We start from the raw sequence: 17,618 nt of genomic DNA, 5'->3' as shown, positions 1-17,618 counted from the left end.
AGGCGGCGTGTGCCGGTCCTGTCGTAGTTCAGTGGAAAAGGGAAGATTTTAGAAAAGGGAACTGATTTAAAATAGCCTCTCATCCCTGCCGGGGGCTGGTTCCCTCTCTGCGGGCTGTCTGTGGCATTGCGGGGGGGGGGGGGGGAGAGATGGAGGGCAGAGGGATTCTCTTGTGTGCAGAAGGAGCCTGGGGGGCTTAGCTGTGAGTGGGGGTGGGGGTCTCTGCCCCTCTTCGCCTCTCCCCTTCTGGATTTTTTTTTTGTGGGGAGGGGGCAGGATGAGCTTGCAGAGTTTTACTGGAATTTCTCCTTTTCTGAGGAGCTGCCGCTGCTGAAGCAGATTTTTCCTTTCTTTTTTTGTCTGATGCAGAATCCCAGTAGCTAGGCAGCCTCCCTCTTTTCTTTCCTTCCTTCCTTCTGCCCCTTCGGTATGTAGAAGGGGAGAGACATCAATGGAAAGGCTGAAATACGTGTAGATGGACTTCCAAATGCATTTTTTCTTGAAAGAGGAAGATAAATCCCAGTTGCCAGTGCACTGACTTTTTTTGTTGCTGTTGCATTGCTTGGTAAAAATGGGGTTCGCTTACTCCAGCTAAATCCTTGGAGCATTTCAGAGAGTTGCTACAGTGAAGGATTTCTTGTATTTTTTTACATCAGAGGAACTACATTGATGTTAACCATTTTTTTGTAAAATGGAGAACGAAATATTCACACCCCTTTTGGAGCAGTTCATGGCTAGCCCTCTTGTCACCTGGGTAAGCATTCATTTTTCCTCACACATTAGTCATTTATTTGCTCATTGTTTGAAGATAAATGCCTTGCGGCAGAGAATAAGGTGGAGTTAGTGTCACAGTGGTGATGATTATATGTTTTAGGTTAAGACATTTGGACCGTTAGCTGGAGGAAATGGGACCAACCTGGAAGAATATGTGGCGCTAGTGGATGGTGTGTTTCTGAACGAAGTCATGCTGCAAATGTAAGTGTGTGCAAGTTGTGCCTTGGGTTTATTTTTTTGCTCTTGTCTTGTTTCTCTGGTATGTTTTGCTTTCTTTCGAAAATTCTTCCCCCCCCCCCATTGACTTTGGTAAATTTCTTTCTTTTATACTTGGAGTAGTCATGTGGTCAGTTAAGAGGAGACTTTGGAGCATAACAGATGCTCTTCACAGTTTAATGTCCGAGTGATGTATTTGCAGGATGTATAGTGTAATACAGGCTGAATCATGATATGTAGAACTTACTGGAAAATTGGATGACTGTAAATAGTTTCCCAGATTTCCACTGAGAAGCATAAAGGTTCATTCTGCTGTAAGTCATGCTCATAAACAAAATTTTGAATAAACTTGGTTGGCTAATAAGATTCTAATACATATCTTAGTTCGCATGGCAAGCAACTTAAGGATTGTATGGGAGTCACCTAATGTTTTTTACTGAGCAAATGGACCATCCTTTAACTTCTTCCACTTTATTTTTCACAGTTCCAAATTAGAGTAGATAGCAGTTGTGCAGTAAAGCTGATATTTTAATTGAGAATGTAGAATGTTTTCTGCCTATGAACTACAGAAGAAACATTTTTACATGGTTTTGTAAATATTTTATTGAAAACCTCTGATCGTTAGAAAAATTTCTTTATAACTTTAGCAACTTTTTGTTAATCATAGTTTTGACTGGAATGTTGCCCGCTACTGTAATGCTAGAGAGTAACACTTGTCAAGTGTCAAGTGATATAATCATAAAAATGTTACTAGTGGAAAAAATTTCTCCATACCTTTTTTTTTTTTTCAATATTTTAAGTCTTTACAGAGAAATAAATCTCTTGGTTGTATGGGTATGAAAAAATGTAGGCTTATGGATGGCTGGATAGATACAGATACATCAGTGTGTGAGCAGCTTGTGTTGACAGCTGTTCCTCAGGAAAGCTGCTCAGTGATGAGCATCTTTTTACTCTGTTTATATTTTTTACTCATATTTAGTACTTTAAAAGTTTTTGCTGTTGGTATTCAGCTTGTAGAACTAATCTATGTAAAAAGATCTACACATTACCATATCTAAATTTGAATTCACATCCTTTTGAAACCAGTATTTTCTTTGTCACCTATTTCTGTTCAGCTAAAATTCCAAGTATTCACTGCTGTAATATTGAGACACATGGATAACTTGCTGGAATTAAACTTACTGAAAAAATCTGAGTGTCTTTGCCATATTTTAATACGAATTTTAAGTGATGCATTCACTGAAGCATACTGTTTTTATTTTACAATTTTTTTTTTCTTGGACTGCATATAAATTAAGTAGCTTGTCAGTTACGACCATGCATTTAACATGTAGAGCTTCTATTTGGTAAAAAACGTTTGACAGCTGGAAGGTCAGTTTAGTAGTGGAACTGGAACAAGGTGATTTTGAAGAATACGGTCTTGAAATTAAACTTTATCAGTAATTTTTTTTTAATACTAAGAGTATAAATTGATATCTGGCACATATGTTGGATACGTGTATGTAAAATGGAAAGCTGCTGAGAGGGACCATCCCTGTGTTTAAGGCACTGTGTGTTCAATTTGGCTTTGACTTTGTGCATCTTTGACCCCATACCGTGATTACTGTAGTTTACTTAGGAGGAGTTGTGTATGTGTAAAAAACTAAAAAAACCCCCCAACAAAACAAAACAAAAAACCCACATGAGATGTAAATTTAAAATAAAATAGTTTCTACATTAAACTAGAGGTGCGTGTAAAAGGGCTGGTGTATAAATAAAACTAATTTTACAGATATGTAACTATGCTGGAAGGTGTATTTTATTTAAAATACATTTTTGGGGGACTGAAATATATTATGATTGATTGCTACTTAGATTTCAAGCTTCCAGAACTCTGTTCTTATTTGGGGGCGGGCGGGGGGGGTTAGTTTGTTTTGGTTTTTTTGCCAGGATTGAAAGAGGGGAAAAAATGTTTCATGTTTTGCAGACAGATTCCATCGCTGGTGAAGTCACTGTGGAAACCTGTGTTAACTTCTAGTCCTGTTCACTCTGAATATCCACCTATTAAACATGTGTCTTCATTTGCAAAAACATTTAAAAGATGCAGCTCCAACTAATCATCAATATAACTTATTTTCAGTGTTTTCCATTTTATTAGTATCTCTCTTTTTTTCCTTTCAGTCTTAACTACCATATGTTCAGGAAATGTGGCAGAAAAATTTGTATCACCTGACTTCAAAAGCAAAATATTTTTCTTCAGAAATGTTTGTGTTTTGTTTTTTTTTTTTTAAAAGCTCTCAGTGACTTACTTCACATGACAACTAGAGATCTGCGCTTAGGACCTCTGGCACTCTTAGAAGCTATAGAGAAATGTTGTTCTTGCAGAAGTCACCAGGAGTGCCATTCGTGGAAGTATGTGGAAAGCACCACAAGAAGTTGGGATTTTTTTACATAAGTTGTGTTATATGGTGCTTACTACTTCCACTGGTTTTGAGATATTTAAGACTGTTCATGTTTTGGTGTGAGAATACAGCTAGTGCGTACCTGTCAGCTAAGGGCTTTGTGATGTGGTGGTGGTGTAGGTCGGTTCCTATGGTTTGAAAGCCATGGCAGCATTAGATGCCTTAAAGGGCGTTAAAGGCATGAATAAGTGGAGACTGTTAGTGGTGCTGTGGTCCTGCTTTATATGTACTTAAATACTTTATTTTTGCCAAGTGTTGAAAAAACAAATTCTGTGACCATAAAAGTAAGTGTTAATATTGGATTAGGCACAGTTTGTAAACAGTTACACAATCAAAAAAAGTGGCTTTGTTACTTAGAGAAGGTTTTTTGTTCAGTTAAAGAAGAGTTAATCCTGCCTTCTGTCAGCTACAAGTGAGAGTTGTTAGTATGGCATTTGTTTCTCCTTGTGCTTGTCTAGACCAAATTTATTTTCAACAATTGTAATGATTCAGACAGAGGAAGTAGATAACAGCATTGGAATAGCTGCAGGATAATGGTACCAAGATGGTCAGGTTTTATCAGCATTGAGTTTATTAGTACCTCATACATGAGAAAGACTAATTCATTGCATTCCTTGTATGTCTTTTGCTTTTGACTTTTTGGACAGTTTAGTACATGAGAGAATTACACAGATTCCATTTGGTGTCCAGTTACAACTGAAGAGCTCTTCCTTTGCTGGAGATGCTACAGGCCAATTTTATTATTTTATTTTTAAAATTTTAATTAAGGAGACTTCCAGTGTTACAATATTAGCTCCTAACTTGAAAGAATGTCTCTCATTTCCTGTTTAAATTTAGGTCCAGTTCTTAAAAAGTATTTGGTTACCTACCTTCTGCTGGGATCAGTCAGTATCTGATACCTCTGGATAGAAACCCATCTGTCTTTCTAAATCTGAGCCTTTATCTTTGTGTTCTTTGAAACAAAAAGGGGTCATGCTTCTTGGAAATAAATCAGAATGCAAGAGATCACTGCAGTGCTGTTCTGCCATGGCAGGGAAGTGGAGGAACATACCAAGAATACTGTATAACTTTACTATACCACTATAATACTTCCGCCATTATGAAGTGCTCATATACCTGAGTAAAATGTTGTGTATACTACTAAAATAAATGAAACGGTATAATTCAACGGATTAGTCACCTGTTGCGCATCTAGGTGCAATTACAGTAAAATAAGACTTAGTTGTCCTAGAGATAATTTTCCAGAACCTGACTAACACCACCTCATTTTTTTTTAGTTTTAGTATTGTACTGTTTGTATACTCTTCTGATCCAAAAAGATTAAGGTATTCTTACAGAAACACTCGTTTTCTGAGTGTTTTTTATTTTCATTTCTGATAGGTCTTGTTCTCTGATACTTGTTAATTGAATTCCAAGAGGATTGTGTAAGAAATGCTGAAAGTCTTGTAGCAGTAATGAACTGTGGTTCCCAAACAGACGAGTCTTACTAGTTCCTTTGAATAAAAATAGACAGCTGCAAGTAATTGAAAGATTGGGACTTTCATTACATTTAGCACCACCATTAATATTTGGTCAAGTAACAAATACTTGAAACTGTATTTTAATTTTAATGGTTTTATTTTACTATGTATTTGTGGTCATGGATCTGTTTTAAAGGAACTATTGGACAAATACTGTATGCAGAATTGGTAATGTATAGAACCAAACTCTGAAACTGGGTTAATTTAATCCACTGTCTGGAGAACCTGTCTGCTTTCATCACAGTGTTCCATTCATAACTTTTGTCTTAATTGAACATATTAATCAATACTATCCACATCAGTTGTTGCATCCAGACATGCTGAAAACTACTTCAAAGGATGAAGTATTTTGTTGTTCTCCTGTTTTTCTCCCTTTTGCTGTTCTCCCACAGTTTTTCACTGACTGGATCCACATGCAGGTCTTTCATGCCCATAGAATTTTCCAGGTGGACCGGCTGGCTGTTTCCTTCCACCACTCTGGTGGTGTGTGCCTAGAATGTGTAGACTGCTTCATTGACTCCTTTTCTGAGCTCTTAGTCTTTAGTTGTACGCTTTTTTCCAAACAGTTGAGCTTGCCAGCCCATACTTCTGGCTTGCCTATATCTTCCCCTGAAAACTGGACTCCATCTCTAGTGCTTGAGCCAGCTGCCTGACTCTGTGAAAGAGTGCAGGAACATGCATGCCAATTCAATTAACTCCTTCTTGTGAAGAAGACCAAATAGCAAGAGGCAGCTTTGGTCAGGTTCTGGCTGGGCGGGGAAATGGAAAAAAGTTTTGGGGAAAATGGAATTGGTGAGTTTGGCAGTAGAAATACGAGCATATATTTTAGAAAAAAGTCAAATATTATTAAGTCTGCACCTTTCTCACTTTCTTGAAGCAAATGCATTTGATTCACACTTTTCAGACATGCTCTGGTGGGCTTCCACAGATGCAGGGTGGACGTCACTCTAGTAGTTTGTGAGAGTTGTTGCTCTTAGGAGTGGTTCTGCAGCAGTAGGGCCTAGATTTTTCTTATGGAAAGCTGAATTTTTAACGCTCAGTTTTTTTGTAAAGAAGCAAATTCTTTAATAAATGGTCCAGCAGAATGTGCACCATAGTCAAGGTTGTTGGAATTAAAAACTTTTTATTACAAAAAAAGAAAAGATAGTTCTTGTAGTATAATGAAGATTAATTTTAGACTTGAACATCTGCTTGCAGTGAGCTTTAAACTGGGCAAATGAAGAGGACATAGGCTGATACCTGAGGTGCTTGGGTTTTTGATAGCTGAAGAGCAAAAAAAGCATAGGTTGAACATGGAGTGCTTGAAGTGTTTGATCTTTACTTATGTCTCTGTTTTACTAGGGGTTTTTTTTATGCTTTGGTACCCTTTCCCACAGTTGATGTCCACTTCCCTTCATCCTGTCTACTCTGATTTATTTCCGTGCAGTAAAGTATTCTGTGGTTCACTCTTGTTTCTTGCAGTATTTGGAAGATTACGAAGTAAATAATCTAACCTTCCTGTGCATGTATATGTTCACTTCTTTGCTCTCTTCTTCATGTGCAATCTTCAGTATCTTTCTTTGACTCTGTCCCCTTACTTCTTTTGGTAGCGTACTACTTATCCCATCCTTAGTCTAGGGTAGTAGCTGGGGCCAGGGAATAAAAGCTGAGTTAAATATGTCTTAATACATACAGAGGTGCTCTATTGCATCTATCTACCTGTTCCATAAATAGCAATCTTAGGTGAAAGATCTAAAATCAAAGTAACTTGTTTCAGCGTTGAAAATATTCTGGCAAGGAAACAACAGTTTTATTTTCAGAGTATTTTGCATTTCATTCGCATGCTACATGCTGTTTCAAAGCACTCTACGAAAATAATGAAGTAAGCTTACTAAAAGCTTTCTAGGCATATGTTTTATGTGTTTCATTGTCAGGAAAGTTAAGTAAGAGTGTACTGACAAACTGTCTCCTTCTATGACATAGCTCAGTTAAGGCTGTTTTATATGTTAGAGACGTATGTATACTTCATTGAAGACTACAAGGCAGAGATGCCAGAGCAAGGTAATGGAGGAGATACAGCCACAGAGCACAGTGTAGCACTACTGAATAGAGCTGCCCGTACAGAAGGGAGAGTCGGCTTCAGCTGAAGTCACAGGACCACATGGGGAATGCCACGAGTGGGACTTTGAGCCAGGGGAAGACAACTCCTGGTTTCGCACTAGTAGCTGTGCTGTGTGCTTTAGCGGTTCAGGGGTGATGGCTGAGTGGTTCATCTAAGCATCATTTGCCCTTAGCAGCACCCGATGTTGAGGCTGGGTGAGGTTTCCAGCTGGCTGTAAAATTTCTGTTTGCAGGGCTGACTCTGCTTTTTACCTGCCTCTGCTTCTGTGCTGCCGCTGTCCTGGCTGCTTGTGTTGTAATGAAAGGCAATACACAGCTTGATTTGCTCTAATTTTTGTACCAGAAAGGTCACTTTGCCCAAGTGGCTAAGATGCCTTGAGCCACCCTACAATGTTGCCATGTTTCTTGGTAGTGTAGCAGCAGTAAATTCCAGAGTTTTAGGTTAGCTACAAATATCTTACCTGGGCTGATCAGCTTGCATTTTTCACTGGCAAGGCTGTATTTCTTCAGGTTTCATGGCTAATTTGGGGATCTCTACACCACAAACCCTTGCAAAGTGTTGCTGTGCTCTGATCTTTCTTTTAAAAACTAATCTAGTTAACTGACAAATTGGTTGCTAAATCAAGCACACCTTAATCCTATGCTAAATTTGAGAAGCTTACTTCTATTTTTCCTCGTTTGTTTCTTCTGTTAAGAAGGGGCTTTTTAGCTTTGTGTTCTTTCATATGTTCCTGTTATTTCTGGTTCCTCCTCCTTTTTCTCTAAACTAAATACCAATTTGTTGCCTTCCTTGTCTTTCATACTGTACCACTTTTCCCTACATAGTAATTATTTAGGGATCAAGACATTTTTTCAAAGTGCTGCTTTGTTAGAGCACATGACCTCAGTGGTCAGAGATTATTTGGTAATAACTGTGTGGGAGTCTCTTGTTTGTTTGTTTGCTTTGTTTTAAAGAATCCTGTATTTATGCCTTAAGATCTGCCAAAGAGGCATGGCCTCTTAGGCAGTTGTTGTTAAGCAGTATTTACAAAATGCCCTCACTTTGTTTCATTGGACTAATTGATGTTAAGGCATTGAATCGAAGCAAGGATACTGCTTGACCCAAACTGGTTTGGTGTGCTTTGCCATTGGCTTAGTCTGAGGAAAAGGCAAAAAATATCTTGGTTGTGTTTTTGGATTGGGAAATAGTGAGGGATGAACTTGTAAGCGGCTTGTATTATATCCCTGGCTATTGGTGAATCTTTGAATGTGTTGCACATTTAGATATACTCGGAAACTTGCTTCCTTTTCTATAGTGAGAGGAGATAGAGTCTGCTTAGGTTTATTACAGAATATTATCCTATTTTAAGCTGGAGGGAAATATTTGGCCTAGTTTTTGTTTGTGTAGTATCTTTGTTTTTCTTAAATAAGCCCTTGAGCAAAAAAATGTCTGGTGTAATTTCCTGGTAGCTTGGGAATATACTTGCTGTATATTTAGAGTATTGTGTATGCCAGCCAAAAATAAAATACAGATACTAGTTGATGTATGATAGAATGTAGACAAATGTCATACTTACAGAGTGCTGGTTTGTATCTTAACAAGAATATTGGTGTTTTAAGATGAAAAGAATGCACTTCTTTTACAGGCCCTTATGTGTATGCTTATCTTGGAGGTTTGGGTAGTTAACAGGGTTAAGGTCCTTCATGTACTGCTCTATTTGTATCTAGATCAGTAGGGTATTGTATGTGTATTGATGTGCACACAAAATTTGCAACACATCACAGTTAGTGTGCTGAAGCAATGAAGTTGCTCATGTGGATAAAATTTTTACAAGAAATGTGACTTCTTTTCTTTGGCAATCCCCTTATATCTAGGAGCCTTGTATTTGAATTTGTCTCATTCTCTGGAATAATCTGTACAAAGGGCTCAGATCTGTCACTTGCTGGTCTAAAAATTGGTATGGAAAAAGATGAAGATGTGTATTTTATTGTTACTAATTTACTTATAGAAGGTTTATTGTACTTCTTAAGAAAGGGGAATTCTAGAATCATAACATTCTAACCAAAAGTATTTAACAGAAATCTTTGTGGCACTATTTTTACAACTTAAGATCTTTTTAGTCACTGAAATTGCAATATTCAGGTAGCTTTGGTGGCATCTCACTACAATGATCTTACATCAGTATTTCCTGTGGTTTTTAATACTCAGTGTGCTGAGATGCTTACCTATGGTTAGACTATTTTGAATCTGAAGTACTAACTAATTATTTTTGAGAATTTATAGCTTCAGCAAAGTTCAAAGTAACGAATAAAACAAGTGAACATTTTTTCAAGTCTTCCAAAGGAGAAATTATTTTTGGTAGTGCTATGACTATCAAATAAAGCAAAGTACATACTGCTGTGGTGCTGGAAATTGGTTAGGGTAGAAGAGAAAAACTCATATATACAAACTTGATAATCTTGTAAGAGGTTTTTTAAGCTTAAATAAAGAAGACTGCATAAGTGTGTATTGCTTTTAAATCCTACATAAGTTATTTTCCCTTATATTAATATTTTAAATATCTTAGCATGTTCCACAAATGTCATTTGGTAAGGGCAATAAGTGTTTATTTGCTTCTCTTCTTTACTGCTTGCTGCCTCCTATCTTTCATGACAACTTTCTGGCCCTATTCTGCTTCTCATATAACTGTTTCCGATGTTTCTTCCAAACTACTACCTGTATGTTTGCAGAATGTTCTTTCCAAGGTAGATTGTAAAAATGTTTTCTCACTTCATGCCCTCTGATGTTTGGTGTAAAGTCATGCTGCATCTTGTGATCCAGACCTGTGAGTGCTTACTTGTGTAAAGCTAATCATACCGTTGTCACGCTGTTATTGTGGGTGTAAATGATTGCAGTGTTTTAATGGTCAGTTACATTGAGGCGTTAATCACGAAGTCAAATAGTTTTCAGTTATTCTTTTAATCAGTACTGAACTGAATAGATCCTAAAATGTGAACTCATTTCAGAAGTAGAAGACGTTTCCCCTGACGGGAAAAAAACCACACAATGCTTAAAGTAGGAAGCAAAACTTCAGTATTCATTGTCCTCAGTGCTTTGTTTCTGTGGTATGTTCATCTTCTTTCTTGCTTGTCCTTTGTAGACTGTATGCACTTGCATCCTGTGTTACCTTTTTGTTTTAGTTCAATTTGGAAAGCAGTACAGTGCAAGTATTACAGCAGTCTAATTTTACCTTTTCAAACAATATTTGCTACTAGGCCTTTTGCAATTAAAAAAATCCCAACAAACCAACCAACCAAAAAACCCAACAAGACGAGACCCTTGTAAGATATTTAGATTTGTTGAAGTAGTGAAGTGTGTTTGTCAGAATTCCTGCTTCTTATCTGCTTGCTCAAAAAAAGTTTTGTTTGTCAAGTTGTTTCTTCTAGGAATTTTCAATTATTTAATACCCAGGAGTGTTTATTTTGTGTGACAATGTTAAGTGTTCTGTGATGCTCTGAATCCTACAGATTTTCCTTTCCATCAGGGAAACTTCTTAATTTGGTGGAAGACAGCTTACTTTTTGCTAGCTGTGGAGCAGAGGCTGATCCACATTCTCTTGATTGTTGTGGGGAGCTTACCCAGGTTACTTGGTGCAGTGAGTAATGATTTAGCATTTTCAATTTTTGGTAGAAAGCTTTTTTTTTTTTTTGACATAGTACCTTTTAGTGTGATAGGAAAAGAATACATTTGATAGTCAAGTTGAAACAATAGCAGTAAAGTTGTTTCATACTATGTGATGGTAAAGACAGCTGTTGGTCTGTAAGCTTGGAAGTTATGGATTTTGGGGAGGTGTTAATTCAGTCATACGAGTGTGTGTTTAGTAAATGACAGGTGAACCGTTTTATTTCCTCTCTTTGTTTTGTCTGACGTTTTGCTCACCTGCATGCATCTTCCTTATCACTATTAAGGAAAAGAGAAAGGGCAAAAAATAAATCTGGGCTGTTCTGGACACTGCTGTTTTTAAAACCCTGGGAGGGAGAAATTAAAGAGCAGTCACCAGACCCCTTGAATATACTATGATTTTGTCTGACTGTTTGCACATTCACATGTAAACCTGGGACTGTACAGATGTGAGGGGATGTCTCTTCATGCAAATAATACCACTAACAGTGGGACCACCCAGCAGAGCAGTTGTTGGTCAGAGCAGCCCTGAAGCCATGAGGTGCAGCAGGTTCATATTGATGGAGAAGGGGGAGACAGGGTTACTCAGCACAAAGGCTTATGGCACTGCTTCAGATACAGCTATTCTAGCACACTTCAACCATGAGTAATTAGGCAGCTCCTCTGCTGTGAGTGCCAAACAGAGGTTAGGCATTGTACAGCTACTCTGTGAGTAGTTCAGCCTGGTCAGATGCTGCAGAGCTAAGGCAGCAAGTAGGAAAGCTGTCTGCATGTGCTCAGTATCTACTCATATGTTCTTGGCAGTGTTCCCAGTGATCCCCACCAGCCAGTCTATTTGTTGTAGGCTACTTGGTTGTGTTTTTGTAAAAGTAGGCATAGGGCTTCAGCCTCCTAATAGTTTATGATGTTGGACATAATCCTAGGAAATGAGGTTTTGTGCAAGGGCCATAAGGCTTTTGATGTCAGACCTACTTCCTACTCACATTAGCATGGGGCAAAACAACTTTGATACAACTATTAAACTTCTGGCACATAAAGTCAATCTTTGCTAAGTGCAGAGTTAGCGAAGTGTCCTTAAATTGAGGTATTAATATGCAGCTTATTTTGGGGTAAATGATATCTCAGCATTTGTAATGATATCTTTAGACGTTGGAGTAGATGTCTGCAGGACTACATGATCATTGTAACTGTGCATTGATTGCTGCTTGAGCGGTGTTGTCTCAAGGGCAGAAATGAAGGTGTTTTACAAGTAAGAGGCAGATTGTCATAAATGCCCACTAAAAAGGCAAAGAAGAGTGGTTAGTATAAACCACAACATTTGCTTGCTTATTGCAAGTTAGGATTAGAGCATCCTTTTACTGGATCCTGTGTAAGTGCAGAAAGATGCAATGGCTAAGCAGGGTTGAAAAGTGAACACTTGAGCAACTCTAGAACATGCATCTCTTGTGTCTTCAGCAAGTCAGACTGCGACTCTCCAGTTGTAGTAGTGAAGTGTGCATTGTGTAATATCACCAGGCCATCACATCGTTCAGTATCATCAATGCATTACAGCCTCAGGGCTTGTATGCCTTGTATCATGCCCTTTGAGAGGTGGAAGGATTTTATTGCCATCAATTTTTCAGGTAAGAATGTGCCAAGTTAGTTCTCTGCACACTTCAACAGTGGATAGTCTATGTCACAAATTATTCTTTAGGGACGTCATCCATTTAAATCCATTTCTGTCAACAGAGAAGTCCTGATGAATGTGCACCAGAGGTGTAGAAAAGGAGTGTTAAGATTTTTTTCTTTATCTTTTTGATAAATTTAGCATGGAAATATCTTTGACAGCAGAAATTGATCATACTGGCAGATGCAGGAGGAGTTTGAAGTATGCCATCTTGTACCAACGTTTGTAGAATGTGTGTGATCACAAGGTTCAGATACTGACAGTATCGTACTTCAGAATCTGCCCCATTATTTGATACTGTAACTCCTGCAGACTGACCTTCTGACTATGATTGATTTTAAAACTGATCAAACAGTACGCTGGTGAAGGCCAGTGCTGCTTGTGTCCCATATGCAGAGGTGCTTCTGATAACTCCATTGCCTCAGTGTACTGCTTTGTCTGGTGTTGCTTCAAATGTTTAAAGCAAATTGGATATTATCAATTATTCTTCAGTGAAGGCCCTGGTTTTATTTTAACTTTCACAGTAAAAGGACACTGCTGCATTACATTTCTTTGTAAAACACATTTTGTACATGTTTATTATTTTTTTGCTAATAGTAAATAATGGAAATGCTGCTTTATTATTTGAGATCTATCCAAACATTCTGGTATCAGTAATTACTGAAATATTTGGAAGAGAGCAAGAGTAAGCCTCAGTATTCCATTCAATGGGACTTTGCAAAAAAAATACAACTTTAGTAGGCAAGAAACATTTATGTGTAAAAGTGAATACTGTGCTACTGGAAGCTAAAACACAGAGTAACAGTCAATATTTATTACCTTCGGAGATGCACGCTTATGTAGAATTTTTTCCAAATTGCTTGTTTCAGCATTTCACTGTACTTAAATTCATTCAAACAATATTTAAAATTAGGGTGCGTTATAGTACTAGACTTAATCACTAAGTACCATCAAGGAACAGATGGCAAGAGAGGACACAACTGGTTTGCAGTCTGCATAGATTTAAGCATGAAGCCATTAAGCTATCACGTTCCCATTTCTGATAGATTTTGGTCAATGAAAAATTAAAGACACATAATCCCTGATTATATGAAGTCTCAATCTGTAATTCATGACACTGGTAGTATTTCAAAATCACTGAAGTTCTCTGTGTAATCAGTAGTTTTAAACTAATGCATTATTGGGATAGATGCTCTTGTCTGTTTTTATTGCTATTGAAATTAATGTATCTTGTCATAAGTAGGTTGCTTTTAAATGTAAAATTGCTTAAGGGTATCTTTTACTGCTCAGCTTCCTATTGACTTCTAGATAGATTTGCCCTATTTTGCTAGGCTATTTGCCACTGAAGCAGTTCAGTATCTCCACCTAATAAAAGGAGTGACTCAAGAGTTCAGAGCATGTATTGCCTTAAAAATGTTTATAGTGTAACTAACACAGTAGCCACTAGAATATTATGTTTTTAAAAAACTGGTTTTAAAAGCTATCTTTTACAAAGCTTTATTTTAGAACCTATTTATTTTCAAAATTATTTCCTTTGCATCTTGTTGTGTTCCCAACAGCATGTACTAGTTTATTTCAGTGGTATTGGACCAAATGTATTCTAATAAGCAGAATTGTTTAGTATTAATGAAAATGTAATTATTATAAAAATTTTCTAGGTCATAAAAATTAAACAATTCAACATATGGATACAAATAATTTATTAGAATCTCTAATAAAGTAGTTGCCAAAAAATGTAAACTAATTTAAAAGATGCATGCTCTTGAAAGCAATATGGGTTTTGGCGATTTATGTTTAGAATTTTATCTTTCTGAATGAAAAATACTTGCACATTATATTTAATTAGTTTTTCTCATTAGTTATTTCAAATGCTTGATAAGCAAATTAGTATGTCTGTTCTTGGCTTGGACCAGTCTGACAAAACAGTTATACAAACAACATGTAATGGAAAATGTGTAGATAACATCATGCTATGTTATTTCCTCTTTGAGAGGAACGAGTTAAGACGTCAATACTTAAGAAGATGGACTATATTGACTAAATGAAGATTATTTAAAATGATGTTTTGTGGATTAAGGAGACTACTGAGCTTTAAAGTTGGAGGCTTTGAGAGAAAAAGGCCTGGTTATCAGTATTGGGAATGAAGGTGGGTTTATTTTTTAAAATAATGAATCTCTTGCTGAAGGACCTAATCACAGTTATTTTGGTAACAGCGCATGGTGCGAGAAGTTATCTGTCAGGCCTGTTCTTGGCTGTTCAATACACTTTGCAAGTCAAAACTGAGAGTTCAAACATAATCTGAAAGCTAGAAATCAGTGACCGAAGATTAGGGAACACTGGTAAATGCAAACACTGAAGGGTTCTTCTATCAAGTGGCCTCTATTTTAAGTGTTCATGTTTCAACGGGTGGGTCATTTTAATAGGTAGCCTATTAATATTCTGTGTTTATAAAGTATAATAATTTAAATCTTTCTAATCACATTATTTCATTAAATTACCATCGTACAGAGGTAGAGTCCTCTTTGCACTGGAAGGTATTGAGAGCAGGATTCCACTCCAGGAAGAGTTAGAAGATGACCTTTTTTTCAAGTAAAAGTCATCCTAGTTATTGCTAACATGTGATGATTGAGAGTGTCAAAGACAACTTACCTCTCTTGTTTGAAGGGTAATGAGCCAATACAACAATCTTCACAAAAAAAGTGACAAAATCAAAGAAATAAAACTCCCTACTAGCTATAGTGTGTTATTGAGGCTACATGTTTAATTACATTTAAAATGATTAGTAGAGATTAGTAGTGTTAGTACTGATATTTAAGTAACGCAGTTTTATTGATCCTCAAGAGCAAGGGGTTAAACTTCATGTTACCATAATCTATTTTAAAGCTCTGCTGAAAAATGTTAAGGGAACTTTGAGGTTTGGGTCTCTGTTGGACCATAATCTGTGGGAAAAAATTAAGATTATTAAAATAAATTTATTCTGTGCACCAGGTTGTCCTGAAGCTGACATTCTGATTTTAATTGTTGATAGTCTGTACTAGCAGAGGATCATATAACTGGACTGTGAGTTTTTTCAAGTGGTAATGGTACAGTTCTAGAGCACATCTGTGGCCCAAGTTTTCCCAGCAAAATTCACAATCTCACTAAACTGTTTCCTGCAATTCATGCCAAAAAAAAAAAAAGTTGAATGCTTTCTGGTTTAAGATACAGGAATGAATCATTTTGACCCAAAACAGTGTAACTTTTATCAAAAAAGAAGCCTGGAATTTCCATAAATTTTAAGGAATATGTGTCAGCCATTGAACTGGTCTTAATAAATGAAGATACACACCACATTAAAAAAAACGAAACCCATATATATATATACACACACACACATACAGGAGGAGGGGGATACACGGGGTGAATTGGTGGAAATAAAAGAATGTTACTTTACTTTCAACAGTAGTTGGAAGATTTAAAATATCTTTTATATGTATCAACATTAACTTTGACACAAGGCTAATACCACAGAATTTCTGATTATCGTTGTTAATGCATAATTTGGTAGAGTTGATCCATACATGATTTCTAAGGATTAAGATGGAGAAGATGAAACATAAGAATGATTTGCTGTAGTACTGTTGCCAAGCGTCTGCTAAAGTGTTCTAAAAGTGCTCAGATTCTGTTAGTATCTGTTAGTGCAGCATTTGAGACACACGAATTATTTATTTTTGTACTGTGAGGAGAAGTGCTGGTATTCAGGAGCAAAGTCCAGGTACAAGTGTAATGACATCTTACAGTTCCTGATCTTGCCCAGGTGTTATGACTTCTGATTTCAAAAATTTATTTTCGTATCATCAAATAAAACACAAAGGTCATGTGCTGTATCTTTGGTGTGTGCGAGCCCCAGTAGTGAAATATTGTCCAGTGAAACATGAAGATGGAAGTGGTGACAAAGGTGTGGAACTAAGAATTTGTGTCGTAGGAAATCTTGGGCTCTAATTGCCCATTTTTTTTCCTCCTCCTCTCAGATATCCTTGGCACTGATTGTTTCTGCTGCTATTCAGGAGTTTGTTTCTGTGTTCATTTCCCATTTGTAGTATTGGGAGAGTAACAATTTGTCTTAAGAGTGTGCAAAGATTTATGTTTACATAACATTATGAAGACATAGTGCTATGCAAATGTTAAAGTTTTTGTTCTTACAAGATCTGTCTAAATTTTCTAGTGCAGCTTTTGAAATTAGAAAGTGTAAAGCCTGAGCTTTTATGACAGTTGTGTTTTGAGTTCTTGTGGTTGCACACTAATTTTTGTGTTGATACTAAAATAAGAGCTATTACAATATTCAGGAAATTCTAGTGCCCTCTATTTTGAGTGCTCTAAAGGGAGAGTCATCTAAAATATATGGCTGTAGAAATGCTGCTGAAGATGATGAAAAAGCCTGGAGATAATCCGATAGTCATTAAGATTAAAGATGAAGATTAAGGGCCCAAATCGGCCTTTTGGAGATATGAATGTAGAAATAGGAGACTTCAGCTGATCTCTGTACAGCATCAGGTCAGCAGGATTTATCCTGGATTTTCTCTCTGATTTTAACAAATTTGAATGAATTCAGTTTGGAAAGGAGTTCAGTTCTGTATATCTGCAAAGCATAATCATTTTTAGTCCATTTAGTTCTTTTTGTAGCTACAGGTTGGCTGAATTAATCCAAGGTGACATCTTAGTCACATAGTTTCAGCTAATATGTTCTAAAATGTACTTTAATTGTTTATAGTATTTTTAGGCACGTGGTGATGAGCATTTAGGAATGAGGCAATTACCCATGTAAGAATCTGTGTCCTAATTTTCCTAGACTTATATTCATATACTTGAGAGAAAAAAGATGCTATGCTTACTGCTTTACTTTTAAAAATGACTGTGTTGGAGGTGTGTTTTTTATATGATCTGACTTCCTTTCCTGGCAGTGTTTTTTCTATGTTATTTCTATTCATGCTTACAAGCCAGGAAATTGTGATAGCAATAAACTGAAGAAAAGCCATAAATATATCTTTTAAAAATTCTAACATGCTAAAACCAAAGAAAGCTGTAAAAGGCAAATAGAAGTTTGTTTAGGTAACTTAAATTTAAATGAAAAATATGTAAATTTTGTCTACAGCGATACTCGTACAAAGAGCGTGTGAAACTATCAAAGTGATAAACTGCATTAAAATAAATCAGGATGCTACTATGTTCAGTGGAGTAGAGGGAATAGCTCATTTTGGGGGGTTGGTTGTTTACACTTACAC

The 17,618-nt window shown here is 36.7% G+C and overlaps 1 protein-coding gene across 2 annotated transcripts in view; it reads left to right on the top strand.

Annotated features, from left to right (window-relative positions):
* Positions 1–279: 279 nt before the first annotated feature.
* Positions 280–17,618, top strand: part of CCDC88A (coiled-coil domain containing 88A) — an 82,690-nt gene continuing 65,351 nt past the window's right edge. For both annotated transcript variants that reach the window (XM_075035370.1, XM_075035369.1), the window contains exons 1-2: positions 280–754; positions 875–975. In XM_075035370.1, coding sequence (XP_074891471.1) covers positions 692–754; positions 875–975 — 164 coding nt within the window. In that variant the 5' untranslated portion in view covers positions 280–691. The remainder of the gene's footprint in view (positions 755–874; positions 976–17,618) is intronic.

Source organism: Buteo buteo, chromosome 9 (assembly GCF_964188355.1).
Source record: "Buteo buteo chromosome 9, bButBut1.hap1.1, whole genome shotgun sequence".
In the NCBI taxonomy this organism is placed as follows: Eukaryota; Metazoa; Chordata; class Aves; order Accipitriformes; family Accipitridae; genus Buteo; species Buteo buteo.
This window is presented reverse-complemented; position numbering and strand designations above follow the sequence as displayed.